The sequence below is a fragment of the Scaptodrosophila lebanonensis genome, unplaced genomic scaffold, assembly GCF_003285725.1.
Source record: "Scaptodrosophila lebanonensis strain 11010-0011.00,11010-0021.00 unplaced genomic scaffold, SlebRS2 tig00000001-arrow-pilon, whole genome shotgun sequence".
NCBI lineage: Eukaryota > Metazoa > Arthropoda > Insecta > Diptera > Drosophilidae > Scaptodrosophila > Scaptodrosophila lebanonensis.
The window spans coordinates 16,501,085-16,527,232 of NW_022060529.1; the positions used below are offsets into that span (position 1 = coordinate 16,501,085).

Sequence of the window (26,148 nt, forward strand, 5' to 3'; positions counted from 1 at the left end):
AAAAAATAACAACAACAGCACAAACACAAACGTTCAAAGGTCCAAAACTAAAACCCAAATGCAAATTATCTAGGTACATATCCGTCTTGTTGCTCGTAAATAGAAACAGAAAACTCCAAGTGGGTCGCTCTCATTAGCGCATCAATGTGTGGCAGATCCATTTACCTAATACCAGAAGTGATAATTACGTCATTTTACAGCTCGTAAATATTTATAGATATATGTATGTATTTTTTTTTTTTTTGATTGATCTACCGTCAGTTGCGGACACTCTCGAAGGTTGCATGCAAAAATGCAATTTGTTGTTTTTCAGCTCTCTAAAAATGTTTTGTTTTAGGAGGAGCGGCGATGAGACAGAACCATTCAAATTAACATGAAAGCATCGGGCATCGGGCGTCGTGTCGTATCTCAAAAATAAATTTTTAGTACAATTAGCAGGCAGTTTGTTGACACGCTGCCTGTCAGCGCCGTTGACATGCAAAGTTACTTAAAACAAAAAGAGGGAGCGTAAGGCGAGAGGTTGTCGTCGTCGTCGTCGTCGTATATTAACTACAACTTGAGGTCGCGCCAAGTACGTAAAGAGGTGAGCAAAAACTTACAACATAGTACAACTACAGTAACATCTGGAAATGTTCTCGACTCTTGCCTTTAATATTTAGTGCCCAGTGTTGTCATGGATAGTTTTGGAGCACCTAGGGATAACTTTGTATAACTCTAACTTTTATGATATTTGGTATTCCTGCATGCACAGGTCTAGATTTATCGTATGTATGTATACTTTGCTGAGTCTGAACAGCGTTTTTAGGATTGGAAAAAATACAGAAACATTTGGAGTATCTTTAGATGAAGTTTGAAGACACTAGCTCCTATATTTTTCGAAATACTTGCGTTCATACAGACAGATGCACAAGCCACATGGTTCAAGAATGCGTATACTTTGTGCGATTTGCTACGACTGCGTCATTATGTTTAATTATATTAAAACTATTGAAAAGAGCATTCGTTACCTTAAATGATGTTTAATCAGTTTAAAATAATTCCTCATTAGGCTAACTTAGCTAGGGTTAACTGTATTTGAAAATCTGTATAGTATGTACATATGTTGCGAACAACATATGTTGTAGTATGTATGTGGCTGCCAAGAAGCCAAAGTAATTGGCTAGAATTACCGACTGATATTGGTTTGAGGTTTTCACAAAATGTTCGCGCAACACTTTTCAAATACAAATGTAGATTTAAGATGCACAGATTTGAAAAGCGCGAGCTAACAGTAAGATTTATGGCGATGTCATTTATTATTTCTAATAAGAATGTGTTTAAATTTTAAAAGATAAAAGAATAGACGTCATTTATAAGATAACAAGATAGCGAAGAAGGAATTTTTATGGTTAAATAAAAATCTTAATTAAAGTAGATCTTGCGCAACTTTGAGATGATTTATAAAATGCGAAAAATAAACAAAATGCGTGACAGCTGTATTCACAAATCATCACAAATCGTTGAAGCGCTTAAGTAGATGTGAATAAAACATGATTTAGTTCCTATTGCACTTAGTTTTCTTTGGAACGCAGGCGGGTGAAGAGACTGCATTATAATTGGATAATTATCGATTACTACAAGTAGTTAATTAGAGAGAAGAAAGTTATTGAAGATTTTAAGTGAATCTATATGTTAACCCTTACGGAGCTATAGAAAAAGAATTTAACTATTGTTCTTACGAAACAATAAAGTTCTTCATATATAAAATCAGAGGTATTGATTTTTTGAAATTATGAAAAATTAGGTATAATATGCATACAAATTTTAGTTATTGAACCTGTAGCTGCGAATTGCGAAGAAATAAATAAAATAAAATGAGCAATCAGATTAAACATATAACATCTCAGCTTGGCAGAATCGATGAAATCTTTTTTGGTGGGATGTTATACATATGTTTAATCTGTTAACTCATTTTATTGAATTGACCCGCTTTGGTAAGTTTAAGTTAAATTTAATTAAAATTTATTTTAATAGAATGGACACAGTTTGAAAAAGTAGGATCCTATTTCGACAACTCAATATATCAATATCTTTTACAACATAACGCTCAATAACGGCATATAGTATTAACTCGAACTTTTCAAAGTATTTTTATGTGTTTCTTTATCGAATATAAAAAATGCGCGATAATAATAATCTTGGCTGATTTTATGCGTAGTATTGGCAGCCGTAGCTTTTTATCTACATAGTACCTCTTTATATGGGCATTTATTTTGATTCCATTGCATTTATCTGCGACACGCTAATGTGTGAAAATGTTTTTATATATAGTATACATAAGTTTATGTGTATTTTCCTAGTAGTTTATAATGTAGTTTATGTCTGCTCTAAGTGCTTCATGATGAGGTTCGCGAGTGTGTAAACAAAGCATTATTCATACGTGGGTCTCAGGGCGCTGACAGGCGAAGGGCTTTAATGCTGTACGTTATCTTAATTATAGATCAATTATTGGCACAAACAGCGAAATTATTAATTATGAGTGCTACCAGCTTAGAATTTCAATGACGTACTAACAAGCAACAGCTATAGCAACAAAAACAACAACACCCACCCATACATATACTTATACTTATAAATACAACAACAATGAAGTGCGATGGGGTGACACAAAAAGATAAGAGCGGTTCACCGAGGCATATATACCCTAGAAAATGCACTTCTTTACTTTAATATATTCATTCCTAAGGCAGCTATATGTTGTAGCGATCTGATTCGACACTATTTGGTATTAAAATTAATTAATGCTGCTATTATAGGAATATGATATAGTAATTTCATCAGACGAAGAATTTGAGCGATATCGGAACTTTATAAACAAACAAGTCTTTTTATACAATTTTTGTTTTTTTTTTTTTTTTCAAAAATCTATATATATATTTGGATATGGTTCTCTCTGATTCGAGCAAAAGTTTGCGAAATCATTCAATCAATGAACCAATATAGTTTCTTTGCGAAAAGTGTTCCTAACAAATGCATTTGGATTGTTTTCATTGCAGCTATATCGTGCTATAGATATGATACTACAATATATGAAGTCATACTTTGCAACATCAGTAGGTATCAGGGTTCGTAAAACGCGCACTCTCGATTGAAATTGACTTCCAAATTTGTCGAATTTGACGGAAAAGTTGCTGAAGAGTTAATAATAATCGTTTTCCCCGAAACTTATGCTTTATAAATGTCCAAACATTTCCAATTGGAATGGCACCCGGGGACTGTGATGGTCAATCCTCCAGTCGCGGTCAACATTCTCAATTGCCCATGCGGAACGTTTTTCGACGTGTTTTTTAGGCAGCATTGGTTTTTCATTGTGCTTCGCCATATCAGTTTTTCGTCTATTTTTAAAGCCTCCATTATTTTCGCATGATTTGGAATAAAACGTTTCACCCACTTTTGAACAAAATTCTGCTACTACATGAGACATATTTAGACCTTTGGGGTGATAAGAGAGGAACATAACCTCAAAACGCTTAGCAAAAGGGGCATACATTGCAAAACACGTATTAATACCCCAAAATCTCAACATGGAATTCAATTTTTTTATGAAAGCTCTAGTTAACGGTACAAAAAAGTTTTTGAAATTGGCGTATTCTAATCGCAAGCAAACCTCCGTACACTCTTACTTAACATACTGTATATCGTAGTACATACTTGTACATATATTGTATATATTGTAGTAACTCTCTTTGTTAGGGTATACAACAAAAAAGAAACCAACGAAATTTCGTATGCCATTTACGTGCCTGAGCTTTGCCGCTCGTAATTACTTTGTACAAATTGCACAATTAGAATTGAATTATACTGAATTATACACGCCAAGCGGCAAAATGCCTGATTAGTGTCATATACAAGTATTGAATACATTTTCTTTATAATAATTGTGTATGCCAACAGATGTGTGCTGATATTGTATTTATTTTTCAATAATTATTTTAATGGTTCTGGCTTTGGGCATTCGGTTGCGGACACTCGTACTCCTACCAGTTTATCGTTCTGAAAACAAAAACATGTTGCAACGCGTAGCCTTCGCATTTTTCGTATTGTTTTCACATTGGAAATTGGGACTGGCAGTGGTAAATACTTTCATATGAACACTTGTGATGTCTGGGGGGCTATAAAAATGCAATTATAAATATATGCATACTATATATACATGTACTCCGCAGCGAGACTTTGACATACGCTGGGTGCGTTGCAATTGTACGCCCATCGATTTGGAGCGGATTGCGATCTTCACTTGCGGAATCGAAGAGATACCGAAGCGACAGGGAAACTTTCTCAACTCGCTGCTGGTGCTGGAGAACGATTTGCACCGCTTCCTGGTCGAGGTAACTGTGGAGCTTCCATTGCAACAGCGCCACCAGCGACAGCAATTATTCAAGGGGCGCATCAATGGCTGCCAACTCATGGGATATCAGAGCAAGAGTCGGGTGCTAAATGCGGTACTCAAGAAGCTCGTGCAATCGGGAAACTATCCCAAACAGTGCCCCCTGCTAGCGGTAAGTAAGGCAGTCTGATTACAGATAAGCAAATATCGCCAATAGCAAAACAAGTGAGCGATTAATAATACTCGTCGTATTACTAATCGTCGTTGTTGCCATTAGATATACGAAATATTCTGAAAACCATTGTGAAACAAATTGCACGTTCCTAAAGAATTTTATTAACATTCTGTTGGCGCAGATGCTGCTTTAGATTAAGATAGTTTAAGAGAATTATTTGAATTTTAATTTAGGGCGAAAAGAGAGCGCGAGAGCGGCCGTTTGCGGACGTCGCCTCGCGCCCTTTTTTCGCCGCCTTAGGCTTAGTTTAGCATGTAAGCCTAAGTTGAAGTCAGTTGTAAAATAGGACTAAATATAAGCACAATTGTCGCCAAATCGTTCGCATTTTCCGCATTAAAAAGTTAAAAGCAAGCGTCCCATTCTTTCTTTGTTTTTAATAATTTATATAAAATAATATAAATTTTCATTGGCGCCCGAGCAGGGACTTGCTTGTTTTTTTTAATTAAAAACTTTAATTTGTGCGGAACCGCGTCGGTCGTGTTGTTGTTGCTGCACTGGGGAGTGTGTGTGTTGCTGTCACGTCAACTGGATTATTGGAGGATGAGTCAAGTCGACCAAAGGGAAGTTCCTGAGCCAAAGTCGACTTCACAGGTACTGTGCTAAAGTTTGAAAGTGGAATTTAACCAGCGAATTGCTTATTTCGGCCTTCAACTTTCAACCTTTGGCACATACGTGACCATAATATAATACGGTAGATAGTTGAGCATAATTAACACAAATATAAATCGCATGTCGTACTAATATTAAATAAAAGTGAACCGCTATAGGCAATTATTTAAAGTGCCAATTTATTGTCGTTTGATTTTGTTATACATACATACATACATAAATATACATAGCCACTTTTACATACGGCATCCCCCCCCACGTCAATCTCAGCCAACCGTCGGCAGTTTTCGTTTGTTGCTTGCTCTCGTTGTTCTCATCAAATTCGCCGTTGTCGTTATTACATATGTAAATATATACCGACATACCCGCATACATAACATAGCTAATACATTGCTGTCGTGTTCGCGCTTAAGCTGCTGCATTTTTTGTTTGCCTGCGCTTCGCATAATACATGCATAAGAATTAGCTGTTCTGCTAACGCACACAAGGCATTTGTATTAGAATTATTCTTTTCGTTTGTCGCCACTTTCGCTGCTGCTTCCAAAGTATTGCCTTCGACGGTCAGTCAACTGCAGTTCTTCTCGTTTTCGTTCGCACTGCTAGACGACCATCTGTTGCGCTCCCCTACACTTGCTGAGAACAGCATATTATTTTCGATTTCTCGTTTGTCACTCGACAATTTTCGTTCGATCAAGTTTAAAACTTTAAATCAATATGAGTAAGGACTTGATCGAAGAACTTAAAAGGAAGCGCGAGGGCTGTATGAGGAGTATATGTCGTATGCAACGGCAATTAAAAGAAGGCTCGATTTCGTTAGAGCCAATCGAGTTAGAATGCAGGTTAGAGCTTCTAACAACTCATATAGAAACTGCAAATATATTGCAAAGCAAAATTGAAGCAAAAGATACAGAAGATGACTACCGTGAAGAGTTGGAAGAAACTTGCATTATGACCAAATCCTTATTAAAAGGCCAGCTGGAAAAACTAAGAAGAAAAAGCATCGACAATTCAAGTTCGGCAAACGGTATTGCACCGCCTACTTCAAAAAAGCCAAGGTGTCGATTGCCAGCGGTCGCTCTTCCAACTTTTAGCGGCAAGCATTCTGAATTTAAAAATTTCATGAGTCTTTTTGAAACTTTTGTTCACAATGATGACACACTGCATGATATTGAAAAATTCAATCACTTAATATCATGTTTGGCTGGTGACGCTTTAGGCACAGTTCGCGCCTTCCAAGTGACGGAAGGCAATTATAGCAAAGCCCTTGAAAGTCTAAAGCGGGTGTACGATAATGACTGCCTAATATTTTTCGATAACATATCGACACTTTTCAATCTGCAAAAGATTTCCCAGCCATCTGCGTCAGCTTTGAGAAGCCTGATCGACACAGTGTCGGCCACCTATGACTCACTTCTGTCAATTGGTGACGACAAGAAAATCACTAATGCCATTTTAATTTATTTAGTTATGGGCAAAGTCGATCCTACCACAAAAAAGAAGTGGGAAGAGCAGCTCGACTACACAACGCTCCCACTATGGCGAGATTGTGAGACTGCTCTTAACAGACGCTACCAGCATATTGTTGCTGAAGAAGCTAGTAAAGCTCAAGCGAAGGGCAGCCAGTCGAACAATAACACTCAGACTCAAAAAGTAAAAAATGCTAGTAGGATAAATCATTCGTTCGTTGCTGCCAAAAACGAACAGAATAACCTTTGTCAATTTTGCAATTCAGCTGACCATTCGATTGGCAATTGCCAGGCATATATTGCCTTGTCAGTGCAGCAAAGGTTTGACTTCGCTAAAGGTGCGCCTTTGTGCATAAACTGTCTCCGACGAGGCCACACAGTAGCGAAGTGTAAGGCAAAGAAATGTAGCGTGTGCCAACGTTCTCATCACACACTGCTACATATTTATACTGCTAGCACAAATCTTGCGTTACCACCACCCTCTCAGCCACCACATCTTCAAGATAGCTCTTCCACTTCGCATGCCATGCATGCGACTGCTTCGGATAGAGTGGTTCTTGCAACAGCAGTCGTGAGCGTTAAAACGAAAAGTGGCGATTTCGTTTTAGCAAGAGCATTGTTAGATTCTGGGTCACAAGTCAACTTTGTGACTGAGGATCTAGCTCAAAAGCTACAGCTCAGACGAGAGGATACGTGTATGGTCTTGCGCGGCATTGGAGACACCAATGCGCGTGCCAAGAAAAGAATTCATACAGTGGTGAAGTCGCGTGTCAATTGTAGCGAGTTTTCCGCAGATTTTTGGATCTTGGGATCGATTTCTGGTTATCATCCCGATCAAGCGGTGAACACCAGCGGGTGGAGGGTCCCCAAAAATATTCAATTGGCCGATCCTCAATTCCATAAGCCGCAAAAAATTGATATGCTAATTGGAGCAGAGTCATTCTTCGACTTATTGTCGGTAGGCCAAATAAAGCAAGGCCCTGAGTCTCCCACATTACAAAAAACGCTTCTCGGCTGGATAGTGTCAGGCAGATGCTCTACTCAACCTACAACGAGTATAGAAGGAGCAGTGAATTTAAGTTGCCAAGAAGAACAATTACTTTCGATAGACTCAACGATACAAAAGTTTTGGTCCATTGAGGACTTGCCTAATAATTCGAAAGTTCTCTCACCTGAGCAACAGCTTTGTGAACAACACTTTGTTGATAATACAAAAATCTTGTCGTCTGGTCGATTTCAGGTACGGTTACCTTTTAAATCTGACCCAAAAAATCTTGGCTCGTCGTATGAAATTGCGAAACGTCGTTTTTTGTCGCTTGAAAGGAGGTTGTCAAAAGACCCTCAAATGAAAAGCATGTATCTGGAATTTATGGACGAGTATGTTTCGCTCGGTCACATGTCCTCAACGGACAACAAAATTCCAGATACTCCACACTATTTTATTCCGCATCAGTGTGTCCTGCGGCCTCAAAGCACGTCGACCAAGTTACGTGTCGTTTTCGATGCCTCTTGCCGCACGTCCACTCAGATTGCGTTGAATGATACCTTAATGGTCGGTCCAACAATTCAGGAGGAGCTTTATTCTACGCTGCTTCGTTTTCGTTTGCGAAAGTTCGCCTTAGCGGCAGACATTAAAAAAATGTACCGTCAGGTGATGGTGCACGAAGCAGATAGAAACTATCAGCTCATAGTGTGGCGAAGAGATCCGTCTGAGTCTTTGAAAATCTTCAGGTTAAACACTGTAACATATGGCACGTCGCCAGCTCCGTTCTTGGCGGTGCGGTGTTTAACAAGGCTGAGTGAAATGGTCCGTTCCTCACATCCAACAGCTGCTGAAGTTATTCGGAGCGACTTTTATGTCGACGATATGTTAACTGGTGCTGAAAGCGTTGAACAGCTAAAAAAGCTTCGAGCAGAAGTGTCGCACGTTCTTCAAAGTGCAGGCTTCGAATTGGCAAAGTGGTTTTCGAACTGCTCGGAACTGTCCGCATTTGATAGCACAGTTATTCCAGTAGCCACAGTCGACTCAGACGCAACCAAAACGCTCGGCGTTATGTGGTTGCCGAAGGAAGATGTATTTCAGTTCCAGTTGGAAAATTCCTTCCTAGATCTCCGCTCGACAATACGGAACATATTATCGGTGACTGCCAGGCTTTTCGATCCTCTGGGCCTTCTTTGCCCGCTGATCACCAAAGCAAAAATGTTGCTGCAAGATTTGTGGCTACAAAAACTAGATTGGGACGAATCCATCCCTGAGAATCTTCATACAGTTTGGGACTCATTTAAGCAGAATTTGTTGAACCTCAGCGATATTCAAGTCCCTAGATTCGTCCATACATATACGCAGTCACCCATTCAAATACATGCGTTCGCCGATGCCTCAATGCGAGCTTATGGCGCCTGTATTTATGTTCGTGTTTCGACTGCGAATGGTTGGAAAGTGTCACTTTTGACCTCAAAATCCAAAGTAGCTCCACTCAAGACGAAAACTTTGCCTCGTCTTGAGCTGTGTGCAGCTCACCTTCTCGCAGATCTTTTTCGTCAAGTCCGCCCGTTGCTTAATTCTCCAATAGACAAGATAGTTATGTGGACTGACTCGGAAATAACGCTCCACTGGATCAAGTCGCATCCGTCGGCATGGTCAGTTTTCGTTTCAAACAGGGTTTCTCAAATCCAAGAGTGGTCCGAGAATGCAACGTGGCGACATGTCCCAACGAAATCCAACCCAGCAGACATCGTGTCCAGAGGATGTAATGTAGACGAGTTGCGTAGCTCCATTTGGTTTACAGGGCCACCCTTCCTCATGGAATCGGAAGAAAATTGGCCTGTGAATGCTCACTTCGAGCCGCCTACAAATTCAGCTGCCCTAGAAATGCGTAAGTCTGCTGTAGTTTTACTCGCAGATCGGCAAGCCAATTATATTCTCGAAGTTATCGAAAGCTACTCGTCACATTCAAAATTGCTGAGGGTGTTCGTTTGGGTTTTTCGATTTATACAAAGGTGCAGAAAGGTCTCGAAGCCCTTTGATCCTATAGCCAAGCCAAGCGAACTCAATTTGGTATTCAACAAAATTGTTCAAGTCATCCAGGACAATGAGTTCGGTGACGAAATTGACAAGATTCGAAAAAAGAGAACACTAAACGCTAACTTACAGCGTCTGAGTCCATTTCTACATGAGTTTAGAGAAGACGGTTTCTTGTTTTCCTTGCTGAGAGTGGGGGGAAGATTATTAAATGCTCCTATCCCGTATGAAGCCAAGTTTCCGTTGTTGCTTTCTAAAAAGTCGCAATTCATAAGATCCTACGTATCTTATTTGCATGTGTCAAATTGCCATGCTGGCCCTAGATCGCTGGTGAGCCTGCTTCGTGAGCGAGTTTGGCTGGTTAACGCTCAGGAAGTGTGTCGCCGAACAGTACGTTCGTGCATCCTCTGCTTCAAATGGAAGCCCCGGTTGGCCTCCCAAGTAATGGGAAATCTTCCGGCAGACAGGCTCCAGCCGTTCCACCCGTTCGAAGTATGTGGTGTTGATTTTTGTGGCCCTATAAGCACAACGCTCCGCATCCGTGGCAAGCCACCGTATAAGTCGTACGTGGCTCTTTTCGTTTGTTTTGCCTCGAAAGCGGTTCACTTAGAGCTTGTGTCAGATCTAACCACTGATGCTTTTCTCTTGGTTTTTGAAAGGTTCGTCGGCAGGAGAGGCGTTCCTCGCAAAGTTTACTGCGACAACGCGACGAACTTCGTGGGAGCCGACAGGAAGCTGCAGGAGTTCCGAGCGAGATGGGAGAAGGAGGCGGAAGGCGTACGCGAATTCGCATCAAGAAAAGGATGCGAGTTTGCGTACATACCACCCAGAGCGCCTCACTTCGGCGGTCTATGGGAGGCAGGTGTCAAGTCTGCAAAGCACCTGTTCCTACGGACGGTGGGCAATGCGCTCCTGACCGCAGAAGAGCTCGGAACACTCCTGGCGAGCGTCGAGGCCGTGCTGAACTCTCGGCCACTGGGACCACTCAGCGCGGACCCCAGCGACGGCGAGGCGCTAACCCCGGGCCACTTTCTAATCGGACGGCCTCTTCTGGCGACTCCAGCTCCACCGCTCCCGGACATCGACAGCCAAACCTGCTTAAGGCGATGGCGCAATGCCTCGTGTCTCAAGCACAGGTTTTGGCAGCGATGGTCCCGGGAGTACATTTCGAGCCTCCAGGTGCGAGCGAAGTGGTTCCAGGAGGAACCCAACGTCGTCGTGGGACAACTCGTCGTGGTGGCCGAAGACAACGTGCCGCCACAAAAGTGGGTACTTGGCAGGGTCACCACAACTCACGCCGGGACAGACGGGAAGGTGCGGGTGGCCGACGTCGCCACGAGTAGTGGCAATCTACGGAGGGCTATTCATCGGCTGGCGCCATTGCCCGTTGAAGGACGATGTCCCTCCAAGGGGGCCGGTGTTGGCGCAGATGCTGCTTTAGATTAAGATAGTTTAAGAGAATTATTTGAATTTTAATTTAGGGCGAAAAGAGAGCGCGAGAGCGGCCGTTTGCGGACGTCGCCTCGCGCCCTTTTTTCGCCGCCTTAGGCTTAGTTTAGCATGTAAGCCTAAGTTGAAGTCAGTTGTAAAATAGGACTAAATATAAGCACAATTGTCGCCAAATCGTTCGCATTTTCCGCATTAAAAAGTTAAAAGCAAGCGTCCCATTCTTTCTTTGTTTTTAATAATTTATATAAAATAATATAAATTTTCACATTCTTTTCTTTAAATTTTTTACAAATGTGAAATTTATATTTCCATTCCCTAATCTCTGTTTTGAAATGTAATTTTTTGACTTTTGGTTTTACGGTCAAAACAATTTGGGAAAAAACTTGACAGTTTTAGTAGAAAATACTCTTGTTGTATTTAACTTTTTTCTCTACATAATCATCCTTTAGCTCGAAACACCTTTCCAAGCAACGATCAATAAGGGGAATAACGTCGAGCTATCTCTTCATCTTCATTGTTGGCAAATCTTTTACCACCAAGCCATTTTTCCAAGTTTGGAATAAGGAAAATAGTCGAGGGGTGTTAAAACTGGCGCATAGGTGCGAAGCAATTGTAACGTTAGCTCATTGATTTAAGCCACAGCGATAGCGAATGTGTTAACTGTTGCCTTGTATTGATGTACACTTTCTTTTTCGCCGGATGTGATTTCAATTCTCAAATTTTGCAATAAGTTCGCATATCACTTGCTGCTGATTGTTGACTTTGAATCACAACTCTAACACGTGCAACCCAAATGCTTGCCCAGAAATATATGAAAAAAAAATATCTTCGAGTATTTTGGTATTGTAAAAATGATCAATAAAACGCCTAGAGTTTGTAATTAGACCTTGCAGACTCTGCTAATCCAAGTATGTTTTGTCATTCTTCTCCCAAGAAAACGTCTACTATATTTCAACTTATTCACAAGCAGGTCTGTAAGTGGATCTCTAAAGTTTTATCTAAAAATAACCTGATGCCAATTTACTTAGTCATTTGTGTTTTTGTGCAAATTATGGATGAATTTCGTGATGCACTCAAGAGTCAGTAAAAACAAAAAAACTGTTTGCATAAGAATTAAACGTGTGCGCATTAAAAAGAAACCCATTCCTCTTATATACATGCAGTATGTATGGTATGCATAAAGGGTACGAATAATGAAATTAATATTTTACTGCAAGGCTGTCTTTTTATAACAATTTTAGCAACGTTTTTCAAATGTTTATTTCGACATTTTTCCTTTTATATTTCTGAATTGCAAAACACAAGCGCTGCTGCCGATTTCCGGTGGCGCACTCTAATTAATGAGCTATAAAAATGACTAAATGGAATTGAAGAATGCAAGGAATGGAGTGAGGAATTCGAAATGGATTTTAACAAAATATAATGTCAATTTCGAATGCAATAAGCTTTGTTTAAATTCACAAGCATGTCATGAGTATTATGTTAATTGAATGAATTAATTTTCTGCAAAACTCTATATTAGGCTATTTTAAGTTTATGCGAAAATTGTTTGCCTAACTGTTTTCTTAACAAAGTAACAACAGTGCTTTTGGCAATCCAGATACAAGAGTGGATTACTTATACACTGACGCGCCTGAAGATTAATCTTTTATTGCAAGAATTAAGTTATTACGAAAAAGAAGGCAGCTCAACTCAAGAGATAATCCAGAGATAACTCATATTAAATAAATTGCTACAACATTGTGAAAGGTATATGATCCTAAAAGATGACTAAGTTTGCAAATAAGAAACAAATTTTGCAAAGAAAACTACGTCTTCATTTCACAGACCGATGCTTATTGATTCATCCTCGATCTTGTTTAGATAACTGGCTTGCAGAATTTCATAACGACGTCGTCATTGTCTTAAAACTACACTGTTGTCTATCTGTGGCAGCTGTAGCTGTGTTTTAGAAAATTAAAATTAAATTTAAAATTAAATCATTACAATTTCCATACACTGTTTTTACTGTCCCGGTAGTTGACGAATATGAACTGCTTAGCTTAAATAAAGTCTTCTTCCAAGAGCATACAAAGAAACTAGATTGATATGACAACTAATGGATTAATTCAGTAATGAATAATTAATTGAAGCACAATAAACTGCAAGATGTCAAAAACTCTATGTAAAATAAATTGCTGCTTCATTAAACTATTTAATGCAATCAGTGCTGGATTTCGACAAGTAATTGCTTATTATAGCCAAGGTTTTTACATTTATTATCACAATAGATTCTGCTCCCGGAAGATACTTAGAAAAGGTATTGGGTGGAACATTTCTGACTGCGTCTTGACCGAGTTTATTTTCATGATATCTGTGTAGTCATTATATCATATCAGATAATTAATAAAGCCTACAAATCTAAAAATGCTTTAACAAAGCAAATAGAAACGTGAGATTTTTGCGTGGGAGTAGAGTAGAGAAGAAATATATGAAATAAATCCATGGCATGAATAGCTTTATATACGATTACTAAAGTGTGTCAGTCGAAGTTTTTATTTAAGCCAAATATCAAATATTTATAAAAAGTGAAAAAATTTCACAAGTTTGCCAAAACATGTGCAATTCACAACAATTTTGCTTACCGGCGATATTTGTTTATAAACCAAATTTAATGAACATACAAGTACTATATGTACGAGTACGTAAATATGTATGTATAGTATGTGTGTCTGTCTGCGCACATATTGAGGTTTATTAAATATTTGTTTTCGTCTGCTTGCCTAGCACGTCAATTATACATCGACCCACTTCACACTCAATCCCGATCACTTTCCACCGTACACGCCGGACATGAAGTTTATCACAAAATTGGAATTCTACGCAGACAAAAATATCCCCAGGGCCATGTTCAAGGTGCTTGTCGAGGCGGAGGTGCTGCGTCGATCGCCCCGACCATGACGCATTCGGAAGCAATGTGGCTAATACTTTCATAATATTGCATGTTTTATTGTATCACACACACACACACACACACTTATATATGTATGTATGTATACTTTTATTAAAATCTTGAACAGTTGACCAAATTGGCACCAGTGGATTGTTATTTAGCTATGTACACTGCCCCATCCATACCACTCATGACTAACGGCAATGGAATTCCGTTTTTGATATTACAGCTAAAACGATAAGAAGTTCTCCTCTTTTTTATTCCAGCTCGTACGCAAAAAAGTGCAAAGATAGATTAAAAATTTAAAACGAGAGCGTAAATTATGGCAATAACTAAGAGAAATGTGGAAAATTAGATTAGCGCACTCGTAGAGTGCGGGGAATACGCTACGCTGCCAAATAGTTGGAATTGCAAAATATTTAGCCTAATTAATTTCCAGTTCAATTTTAGTCACAGCTAACAAATAGATGAGCGTATATTGCAGGGAATACGCTTTCACTACACTTTCAATATTTGGGGGGATCGCTAAAAAACATATGACACAAATATGAACATAACTTATAGTACACATTCTTAATGAATAATTATATTTTGTCAAATTCGAGTTCCAATTTATTTATGACTAAATAAGGAGCAAAGTTCATTGAAACACTGACAGCAGATAAGACTAAATTTTGCTACGTTTATGCCTGCAAACACACGAAAATACAAATAAAGAAATTAATTCATTCGCATTAGCTGCGAGCCGCCTGCCTTATTTGTTATCAGGAAACATAAATTTCTTGAAAAAGAAAGGGTTTAAAAAAATGAAAGTGATTCAGGAGAAAACAGCTTTAGTAGTTAATATAAGACTAATATGTATATTCTGCATTGCTAACTTTTAAAACTGAAATCGTTTTCGTAATATTTAAATTTCTATTAATCGGGGACAGACAAGAGTTGCTTTGAAGGCTATCCCTAAATTTAATATCTAGTTTAAGCGTTTTAGCTGCCATTAGTAGCCCTCAACTTTTATTGAGTTCCTGATTTTGTGCTGGCATAAGCATAAGTGGTATTTAATTCGCAACTTGACGTATTCAATTGAATTGACAAAAACACGGGCTTGATGTTAAAATTGGGGCATGAGTCATTATTAACGCTATAAGCGCGTCTGATAAGCTTTATTTGCGGTGCAACTTCCGGCAGAGGATCGTCACTTGTTATAAATAGAAATAGAACAACAATTAAATTGCAACAAACCAAACAAATAAAGTAAAAAAGCTTGCTTAAAAAATTCGAGCATACATGTACTTATGAAAGCTGCTGATGATGTGAGACTAATTCTAACTTTAAACGAATCTCTGATACTTATGAATGCTGCTGATGATGTGAAACTAATTCTAACTTTAAAGGAATCCCAGTTAATTATTTATAGTCTGCGGAATGTTTGTGCTGCATACCTAGACGGTTTTGCTTAATTATTTGCTTTAAAGGTAAGTTAATGACTTTTTATCGGATCAGACAGTCGAAGACTCTGGATTTCTTTTTGATTATAAACTAAGCTGTATCTTCATATCTCAACTGTTGTAACTAATGTCAAAAGAATTTGATTTCAACGTCTTCACTTGGAATACTGCTGATTTTGATTGGTTTATTTGGTTTAAGCCGGGATGTATCTTTATTCTTATTCTATCTATAGTTTTTTTCAAATCGACTGCTTTTCCTAAAAATGTATAATCATCATCTTTGTCTCCATTTTCTCTAAAGTTTAAAATGGTCGACACAGATTGTTGGAATGGAATTACATGCCTAGGTGCCCACTTTTAAATTTTCAGATCGTCATTCCCCCGATATGATTTTAATTTTGCTAGATTCTTTTTTAGGATTTATTTTTTTTGTTTGTCGACAGCCTTTTTTTGTTGACTTAAGAAAATAAATACTATATGTACGACTTTTCAGTGCTTTTCTTGGCGCTTCTGACTGCAAAGAGGTATTTACCATGCTCTCTTTGCTCACGTTTCTAAGTTTTAACCTTAGAAGCCATTGTCTAAGGTCAAAACTATTTCTACATGCAATTTCAACTTAATAAATAAATATAATTCTTTGATTGATTGATCGATTGATGATTATGTAACAATAAAAAAATTTCAAATTGCTTAGCTTTACACAATCTATAAGTGGCGAGTTTTAAATTTGGGACAACTTTTGAACATGTAATTGGATTTTTTTTTTTTGGTTCTATTAATTCTTTTTAAAATTGTGTAAATGCTATTGGTTTTTCTGGCGCTTTTCAATGAAAATTCTTGAATCTTTTCACAATACCCTCTGTAAGTGCCGATCATTATACTAAATACAAATTAAAAACTTTTTAAATATACCCTTATAGTCATATTGATTTTAATGCTCAGCTGTATCTCGGCTTTTATATTTCTTCTACACCAGTTCACTATGTAGTTTGTTGCTAGTATTACTATAATTATCATTCATGGCCTGCATTTGTTAGTTTTATCAGCGACCGATTGAAGATTATGCAAACATATAAAATTCCTGCACGTTCTTCAAAATATTTTACACACAAGGGAAAAGAATAGAAGTAAAGAAGGTACAATCGTGAGGTTTTGAGCTTTAAGTGTGTGAGAACTTTTGAATATATAGTAAGTGTATGTATAACAAATTGATTGGTTCTATTAATTTTCTTTTAATGCATTTATAATATATGCAAATTTCATTGCTAGCAATTCTCGAATCTCTTTTTTTAATATAATCTTCAAATGCTGAGCTTCAACAACTCTCAACAATTCTCTCTCAACAAACTAAAGACAACTTTATACGCACCATTTCACCATGTACCTTGTACCTAATAAATATAGTAAGTATAAATTATTGCCTTTAGTATTATCAGCTGTCGCTTAATGATTTTGCAAAAATAAAAAATGCCGATGCCTTTCCATGGTTTTCTCTTTTTTCTACACACTCTCTTGACTAGTTTACAACTGCACTTCTTCCTTTACATACCTATGTATGTATGTATATGAATATTTATAGTTATAGTGACTTATCAATTCTCTGGTTATGTCTTTCAAATATGTTTAAAATTTCATTGGTTCTTTGTAGTCTCTAAACAATATAACGCAAATTCTTCACACAATCTAGAAATACGAGTGTCGGGGGAGCTTTATCAGCGGGGCCTCCTTACATATGTATGTATGATTATTTATAGCCATTAAAGTAAGTAATTTGGAAGTTGTGACTGCGACTTAAGTATTATCTCGCGCGATACCCACGGGTGCAGATATGTTCCCGGCCATTATAGCTGTCAGTTGACAAGAAGGCAACTAGTTGGCATTTGTTTTCGTCGTTTGTTTTGTTTGCTAGCCTTGTTTGAATAGCGAATTCCACAGTTGGTCGTAACACACAGACACAGAAAGATAACTTTTTCGAATGACGCTGAAGCACTTATTATTGCATTTTTCTTCCGTTTCGTACTATTATTTTTTCTCGTTTTGTACTTTTGAAACGGAGCATGATTTACAATTCTGTATATTTGTGGTTAGCTCTGTAGGTTTGAAAGGTCGAATGAAGGTGGCGGTCGACGTTGGTCCCAAGGGACGTACTTGCGTGTTATAGAATTGGTTGCAAGGGTCTATGTATAGAAATGCTAACTTAACTATGTCAAACTATCTTAATATTTATTCAGCACATTGTTTCACGTTCTATGTTGTTGATTTTATGACGAAACCAGCATGCAAATGTCCCAAGTTTTACGTATTATTTGGTGAGCGACAGATAAGTCGAGGGTTGTTAAAAGAGATTAAAATACCTGCGTCGGTATAAAATCTTGCCTACTTTTTAGGAACTTAATTAGGCATGTTTATAAGGGTGTATCCCAACAACATATCCATATATAGTTCATATGTAAATATTTTTCACAATTCATTCTTAACTAAAAAACAGATAAAACAGCGAAGAATGTCTTTCCTTCAGAAAATGGACAAAACCAGAGTAGATTAAGCTTTAAAGTTTAAACAAAAACATAATTCAATAATAACATCGATTTCATAATGCAAGAAATTGCTATTCAATCGTCAAATAAGAGCGACAATTTAGAAAAGGAATATTCTATGCAGAAAGAAGCTTAACATTTGTTGTTATTTAATTATTTTTGTTTCCTGCTAATACAAACTGTGGTTTCATAATGAAAATGTGATTATTTTATTTGAAATAAAAACATTTTTTTTTACGATTTAGCATCGCAAAGTTCGCCACAATGTTTGTTTTCTCGTCTGCTCGTCTGCCGGCAATACGTGAAAATAAAGTATAAATGGATTTTTAAACAATTTGTTGAGTACTTATAATGTTGGAAACACCATGAATCATAGCATGGTTTTGGAAATATCTCGGATGATATATGGATGCCAAATTCCGTAAGTACTTATTATTCGAAGCGTACATTCATATATACGGATCTATGTAAGTACATATATTAGTATGTATTGTACCTATGCGGGTGTGTGGGTGTATTAAGGTGGGTAGTAAAGGATTAACTGTTCAATCAATCAAGTATGACGTTGGTCTAAAAAAAAGCCGCAATGGCCAAATAATGAGCTTAGTCTAATGGAAAAATCTAGGAACTGGCTGTGACCTCGGGAGGCCCTCGACCTAAGTGTGAGTCATGCTCATAAATATTTATTATGAAAAAGTCTTATGGCTGCCCGGGCATTATATTTAACTACTTAACCGCTCTGCATAAATGTTAATTATATAATTAAACATGAACCTGGTGGCCAGTTGAATACTACTTCTTGGTTTCATTTAATGCTTTACTTCTTTCTGTTGCCAACTAATTTGCATAGAAATATGTTCAACCCCCCACGCTGTTGCCAACGCTCTTGGGCAGCACTTTAGTTAATATATACATATACATATAGTATATATGTGTGTATGTATGTAATTAGGTAACGGTTAATGTTACCTTTCTCTTTTTGGGTTTTTGTGTGGCGAGGGCGGCATTAAAATAATAGTAGATAGCAATTTTTATATTATTGACTGACTGAGGTGCGTGCGCACTGAAAATTGGTGACCCATAAAGCACACAAAACAAATAAAAATACGCAAAAAAAATAAACCCACATGCTATCGAAATTATCAATGAAATTGTTTCAAAAACCGAAAACCGCAAAAGACAAAAGAGAAAAAATATACAAAACAAAATAACATGTGTTGGCACGAAAAAAAAATATAAACAAAAGAGCCGCACGTAATAGGCGACTATGACAGCTGCTTGCATACAAACAAACAAACACGTATGTAAGTATGTATGTATCTACAGTGCACGCTCGAAAGAGCGAGCGCGCTGTTAAAAGAACATGTCGACAAAGCCCGAATGATGCTACGGTATAAAGTCTAATTATTTTCAAGATGGCTGAGTGCGCTCCAAAGTTAACGGATCTTTTGAGTGTTGCTGCACTTGAACCTGAAGTCCGTACCAGTGATGCCAATCTAAAGTTTCAAAAAAAAAAACAGGCCGGATGGGTAGCATAAGCCACAAAACAAAATTAAAAATTGCTAAGCAAACGAGTGGCTTGCATTAACTTTTGTTTATTTTGCTACACAACTAAATAAAGATCAACCAATTCAATTGCATCGCAAAAGATTTTAATTGTTGTATAAATATTTACATTCACTGGATACAGGTCTCAATTATGTCATTATCAATTTTAAAATCTAAAATTGTGTTTTGTAGGTCAATTTGACTTAATTGTAGGAAAAAATTTGTAATGTCTAAAATGAAATGGAATTAAATTTAGTATTAAATAGTTCGTGTTTTAATTTTGGTAAAGGAATATGAAACACATATATTATAAATATGTAATAATAAAAGCAATCAAAACAAATTAAATTGAATTGATGCCAAAATTTATAATTGGTCTAAAACCATTCAGAATGATATTAATAACAATGTGTTTAATATTTCTCGTTTCAATTATTCGAATGAATTGAAACAAAAGGTATTTTATTATTAATCATCACCATTAATTGCAAAAATTGTTCAGTTAAAATGATGCGAAAATTTTCAACTAACATTAACACAAACCATATCATACTCGTTTGTTCTACATTATTCTAATAGTTATTAGAATAGTATTGCTTCTTTCAATTTGTAAACTCTCTTCACAAACATGAACAAAGGCAGAAAACTAAATGAAATGTTGACAAACAAATACAATATTAGTACAACAACGCATGGGGAATTTTATTTCACGTTTTATAATACCTTCTTTGTAATAAAGCTAGATAAACGCTAATGCCGCTTTAATAGCGCTATCTTTCTGGCCGGGCGCAATTCTATAAATGAACTTCAAAATTCGTAGAAATCATTTATCGTATATTGACGAAATATTTGGGTGGAATTTGATGGAGAACCATAAATATTAGTGGCACAATCTTTATTTTAAACAGATTATTTGATTGAAAACAATTTCTTGCTGTAGAAGGCATAAGTTTGAAAAGTTATGCATATATTTAAAATTACATAAAAACTAAACTAAGCGGAAAGAGTTGCTTGATTTTTTCTTGGTTCGCTCTATTGAGTGTGCACAGCATGTTTGTAGTTATGTATGTATGTATGGGAGGTATAAAGATGCTCTGAATATTTTTCGCGAGCATATTTTCACCATAAAGAAAATTATGCATGCTATTTACATACACGTAAATATTTTTTATAGATAGTTCTTGACGTCATTAAAAATGCCTGACCATGACGTTGTTGGACATTTCGGGAAACTCGAAAGCGAAAAGGTCGGCGAATTGGCAGATTGCTCTTAAAAGCAAAAACAGCAACAGCAACAGCAACAGCAAAAACAATGGCTATAATCATGAGCATTAAGGCAGTCGTACGGACAGATGGATGAGTCAGTTCTATAGGTTTATAAATGAGTTCATTATGTTTTGGAATGTTCCTTTATTTTATCTAATTCTGTAAATCTGCATGCATTAATGAGCTGTGTGCAAGAGTGTACGTATGTTTTTATATATACTTGTGTATATGTATGTATGTGTGTGAGTGTGTATAGAATTTCTTTTGCCGATGAAAATACATATTTATATGTATGTATGAATGTGTGTACATACCTTGGTAGGGATCGCCATCATCATCATTTGGTAATGAGCTTTTGAGTGCGTCAACAATTGCTCCTGTCTCTCCTAAAATTAATAATAAAGGTCTCCAGATATTCATGTTGTCGTTGTGTCACAAATGTTTTAAGTAAATATACAATTGTTATTTTATAAAATTTTGGTGCTGGTTACGTTGTAATGAGATCCTGAATGTGTATGAATGTGTGTACATACCTTGGAAGGGTTTGCAATTTGTTGCTGCTGCCAGTCCTAAAATTAATAAAACAGTGCTCCAGTTCTTCATGTTGTTGTTGTGTCACAAATGTTTTAAGTAAATATACAATTGTAATTTTATAATAATGTGTAAGATTTGTGCACAAAATTTTGGTGCTGGTTACGCTGTAATGAGATCCTGAAAAAAAACAATAGAGAGGAAATGAAGTATTATAATACATACATGTGTTCTTTGTTTTTTTTTTTTTTAATTTGTTCCATGCAATTTTTCAAACTGATGGACATACAGGCAGATAAAAATATGGACAACCCCATTCGATAGAGTTATTAAAAAATGGAATATTTAAAGTGCGAATTGCGACGCAGTTTTCGGCTGTTTGCTTTCGGTGCTTCTGCTATCAGCTTTAGTTATCAACCAATCAGTTTGGCATATGTTCTACAAGCCCCCCCACTTCATAAGTTGTTGTTATCTTTTGCCCAATCGGCAAATATTAACTACGCGCAACTGTAGGTTATTGTGTAAATAATACAAATAAAAGGAAAAACGAAGAAGCCAATTTCCAGCAACCTGCGCAGTTTAGCGACGAAGACGCCGGGCCCTGATTTGATTCCCTACCTATGCACATGTGTGGTTGTGTGTGTGCGCATACAACAAATAAAAGGCAACAGTGAGACATTAGAAGCAACAAATACCCTGTCAGTCAACGGCGGCGACGTCTCTTCGTGACTCAAACACTCAATAAACGAGAGCAGCAGCAGCAGCAGCAGCAGCAGCAGCAGCAGCAGCAGCAGCAGCAGCAGCAGAAAATGTACCCCATGTGTGTGGCAAACAAAAATGATGTGTAAAAGTAAATGTTTAATAAAATTATGCTCAGCCTGGCGAGGCGAACAAAGAGCAAAAAATACAAACAATAATAATAATAAAAATAAATAAATAAATAAAATTGGGGCAGGAGGCCTCAGATCGTTGGCGACGGCTGTTACCTTTCTTATATTTATTACGTTTATTTATAGCGCTTTCGCATGCAAAGTTGTTGATGGGAGCCGGGGAGGGGCACCGTCTGCGGCACGCTCAGGTGCGCCAAACACTTTCTGCGTCTTTTATTTCTCAAAAATGTTCTGTGCCACCACTTTTTTTTTTTTAGCTAGGGCTTAAGTCATATTTTACTTGTCCATTTTAATGGGCGCAGAATTCATTCTGATTGATAACGAATTTTAGTATTGTTTTTGTTTCGCGCACCAAATAATGTCAACTAAAAACTAAACTTGTTAAGTTGTTAACAATTTCGCGCGAGCAGAGAATTTTTGGCGAACCGTTCTTGTCGACAGCCATAAAGCAACTGAACCAAAATCGCTGAAGGCAACAAATAAAAGAGCGCAGGCGAACTGAGCGCACGATCGGTTGTTTTTGTTTGTATACAAAAAATGAATCTGTGGTGTATATGTTTACCATATGCAAATGCGCAATTACCGGCTGAAGTTAGTTTTTTTTCCTATAATAGGAAATGACAGGTTTTTTGGTTACATAGACGTATGTGTAATAGTTTTAACTCTTATTGGATTTTTCGTATTTAAGTAAAAATAGTACAAATGGCGCAAGTGGCAACCTTACCATCAGCTGTGCTTGGTAGTGCTGTATAACATGAGTAAAATTATGTAGCAGTTAGCTTTGCAGTGGGTGCAAATATGTCGCCTTGCCAGACTGATGGAAAATGAACGAGTATGCTTGAAGGTGCAAAGAAAATGGAAACAGTGATATACTTTTAATGATGTGGCAGCCTAGTTTGGCTTGATGCAAAAGACGGCTTGAAAAGGTGATTTTAAATTAAATGAATTGCGAATAAATTGTTCATGTATTTATTATACTTTGTGTCAAAAAGTGTCAATGGAAGCTATGCAAATTTTGTTGTTCAAGTAAGTGCGTTTTACATTTTACCTTTTATGTTGTTTGACGCACAATTTGGCGCTTGCCCGTCGTTCATTGACATTATACTTATCGTATAATCCGAGCGATGCGTTTTGCAACGGTTCTGGGTCTGGGCATGTCGGGCGCAGGTCCGGCTTGGTTGGTAATTAGCACGCGCGTTGCTAATTAACACTTCTTTGGCTGCCTTTGGCAACTTCTTTCAATTGCCAGCTACCACACTTTTGTGTTTTTTCTTTTCGTTGCAATTCCCTCGCGACTGCAAATTGCACGCGTGGCACACACACATACACATACATATATGTATGTATGTATGTATGTATATGTGGGTTCTCTCAAAGCAAAAATGCCGCCGCAGTTTTCGGGCCGCCTGGGCTTGTAGTATGTAATCCCAAAATGGTCAAGGTGTTTGGCGGCCTGTTTGCTGCTAGTTGTCCTCCGCTTTTGGGCAGAGGCATGAACACCGACCGAGCGTACCCCACATGGCTACCCTCAGAAAAAAAGCGTGAAATTTTAATTGTGCCTTTCGGGGCGTTGTCAGCGCCTGCACCCGCCTTGCGGCCTATCCCTCGTCCGCTTCTGTCCTGGCCAGGCGCTGAGGTCGTCGAAATAAAGATCTTGCGGCTACAACTCATCTAGTGAAGACCCAAAGCGCTGCCAAAGTTGTTCATGTCGCTGCCATTGCTGCCAAAAAGGCAGCATGCATCGCTGTTATTGTTGTTGTTGTTGTGGCTGTTGCTGTTGTTGTTTGTGTGTCGTCTTCAGCCCACAAAAATGCTTGGCGGAATTTTTCACGAGCAACTGCATCAGCACCTGATGTCACCGATTGCAACTTTTTAGGGTCTAAGGTGATTACACCGAGAAAAAAAAACCTAGATAATAATTTCATTTAATTGAATAATATTTAGCAGACTTTAGTGTCAAACAATTTCGAATACTATTTATAAAGAATAGCAAGACATAAAAAATATATAAATTCCAAGACAGAGTTTATATGGGATCCATCTATTAACATAGTCCAGGCAGATGATCGTGAGTTAGTTTCGTTTCCATACAGCAACCATAATTTTTTTCAGTTTATTTTTTAAAGGCTTGCATTACAATTACTTTGTTTTCTCTTTATTATCGTTGTATCTTATTTAATATCTCAATTTCGGAAATGAAAATTTATTAACTCCATTTATTTAAATTATCCTTAGCATATAAAGAAGATTTTTGAATATACTTTAAATATTATGTAAATGCAAAAATATTACAAAGCACATGATTAAAATGATGTAGGAATCAGATTATAGTACATAAGTTATTTCAAAAATATTTGAAATTCTAAATAAAAAAGAAGAGCTAACTTATTATATCTTTTTGTTGACTATGTAACAAAATTTTATAGTATTATCTTAAATCTAATTTCCATATGAAAATACAAATTGTGAGCGATTGCTTTGAATATGCTTGAAGCTGATAATTGTAATTAGGGATGTTGATGATTTAAAAAATATAATTTTTAATGGTGTGATAAAAGGCTTGTGCAGACTATTTGATAGTTTGCTTTTCAAAATACATATAGTTATAAAGATACCAAGCTATTAATTAATTTTATGTTTATTATTTGTTTTTTAAATTCTAGGACATTCTTCTCAGGTATAGAAATATCGTAAAATGTCTAAAACGACATCGGTTATAATATGTTAGAACGACCAAATTCGGATGATTCGATTCGAACTTATATAAGTTTTTGAAAAAACCTATAAAGTAGTATAATATCAAATCAAGCTGGGTATTAGAACAGTCTAAAATCAAGATTTATCCCTATTGGAAAATCATAGCTAAAACAATATATTTGACTTAGTGCATGTCTGTTGCTTGGTAAAAGATTTTATATACAAAACTCTAGATTTTTGTTTGTGTGCAGATATCTCAAAAATAATAAGTAGTTCAATCTTTTAGAATGGTTTGAAAACCAAAAGAAATTATGCTCTCTAAATTAGCTGAAATATTGTTAAAGTGTTAAAAAAAAAAAATACACCTGAAAAGCAAGCAAAATGGCATGTGCTTGGAATTGTGTTAAAACCCAAAATATTAGTGCGCTATTAATTTAAAAAAAAACTACATAGTTTTTCTTTCGGTGTACATTGAATACTTTGGCAGCGGTTATAGTTGATAATACAGCTTTTGTTGCAGTTGTTGTTGTTGTTGTTGTTGCTGATGTTGTTAATAGCGCTGCGGGCCAAATCAATTCCATGCTCTATGTAAGCCTTCACTTCACTCTTGCTTACAATTTTATTGGTTGACAATAAAAGCGAGTCAACTGCTTCTTCAGGTTCTGCGGCTTCTTCAGCTCCTTTGGATCATTCTACTGTCTGTTTGTCTATCTGCCTGTCTGTCTGTCTGTCTGTCCGTCTGTATGGCAACAATAATTATAATCCATTTTATTTCTTGGCTTTCGCAGCAATTCCATCGATCATTTGGTCTCTCCTCCTCTTAGGGGTCATGTGTGTGCGCTGACCTGCAACAACAACAACAACAACAACAACAACAGCAACTAGCGACCAACAACATTTAATGTTTAAGTCTTTTGCATTGTACGTCAGTCACTTGCTAGCTATTGTTGTTGTTGTTGTTGTTATTGGTGTTGTTGCAGTTGCTGTTTTTGTGGACCGTTGCTGCTGCACGCCAAAATGCCAAATATCTAATACGCTTCTACCAAAATGATCAAATTCATGGAATTCGCATAAAGCAGCGACCAGCGATCGTTCGGGTCGCAGCCTCAATGTTTACATATATGTATATGTACATACATACATAGGAGTATACAA

General features: G+C 37.1%; 1 protein-coding gene across 1 annotated transcript; it reads left to right on the top strand.

The window, feature by feature from the left end:
- Nucleotides 1-1,240: 1,240 nt before the first annotated feature.
- LOC115627593 lies at nucleotides 1,241-14,105 on the top strand. The gene is made up of 3 exons (XM_030523354.1): nucleotides 1,241-1,270; nucleotides 4,206-4,538; nucleotides 13,914-14,105. The coding sequence occupies exons 1-3, from the start codon at nucleotides 1,241-1,243 to the stop codon at nucleotides 14,085-14,087; spliced, it is 537 nt and encodes a 178-aa protein (XP_030379214.1). The 3' UTR covers nucleotides 14,088-14,105.
- The last annotated feature ends 12,043 nt before the right edge of the window (nucleotides 14,106-26,148 follow it).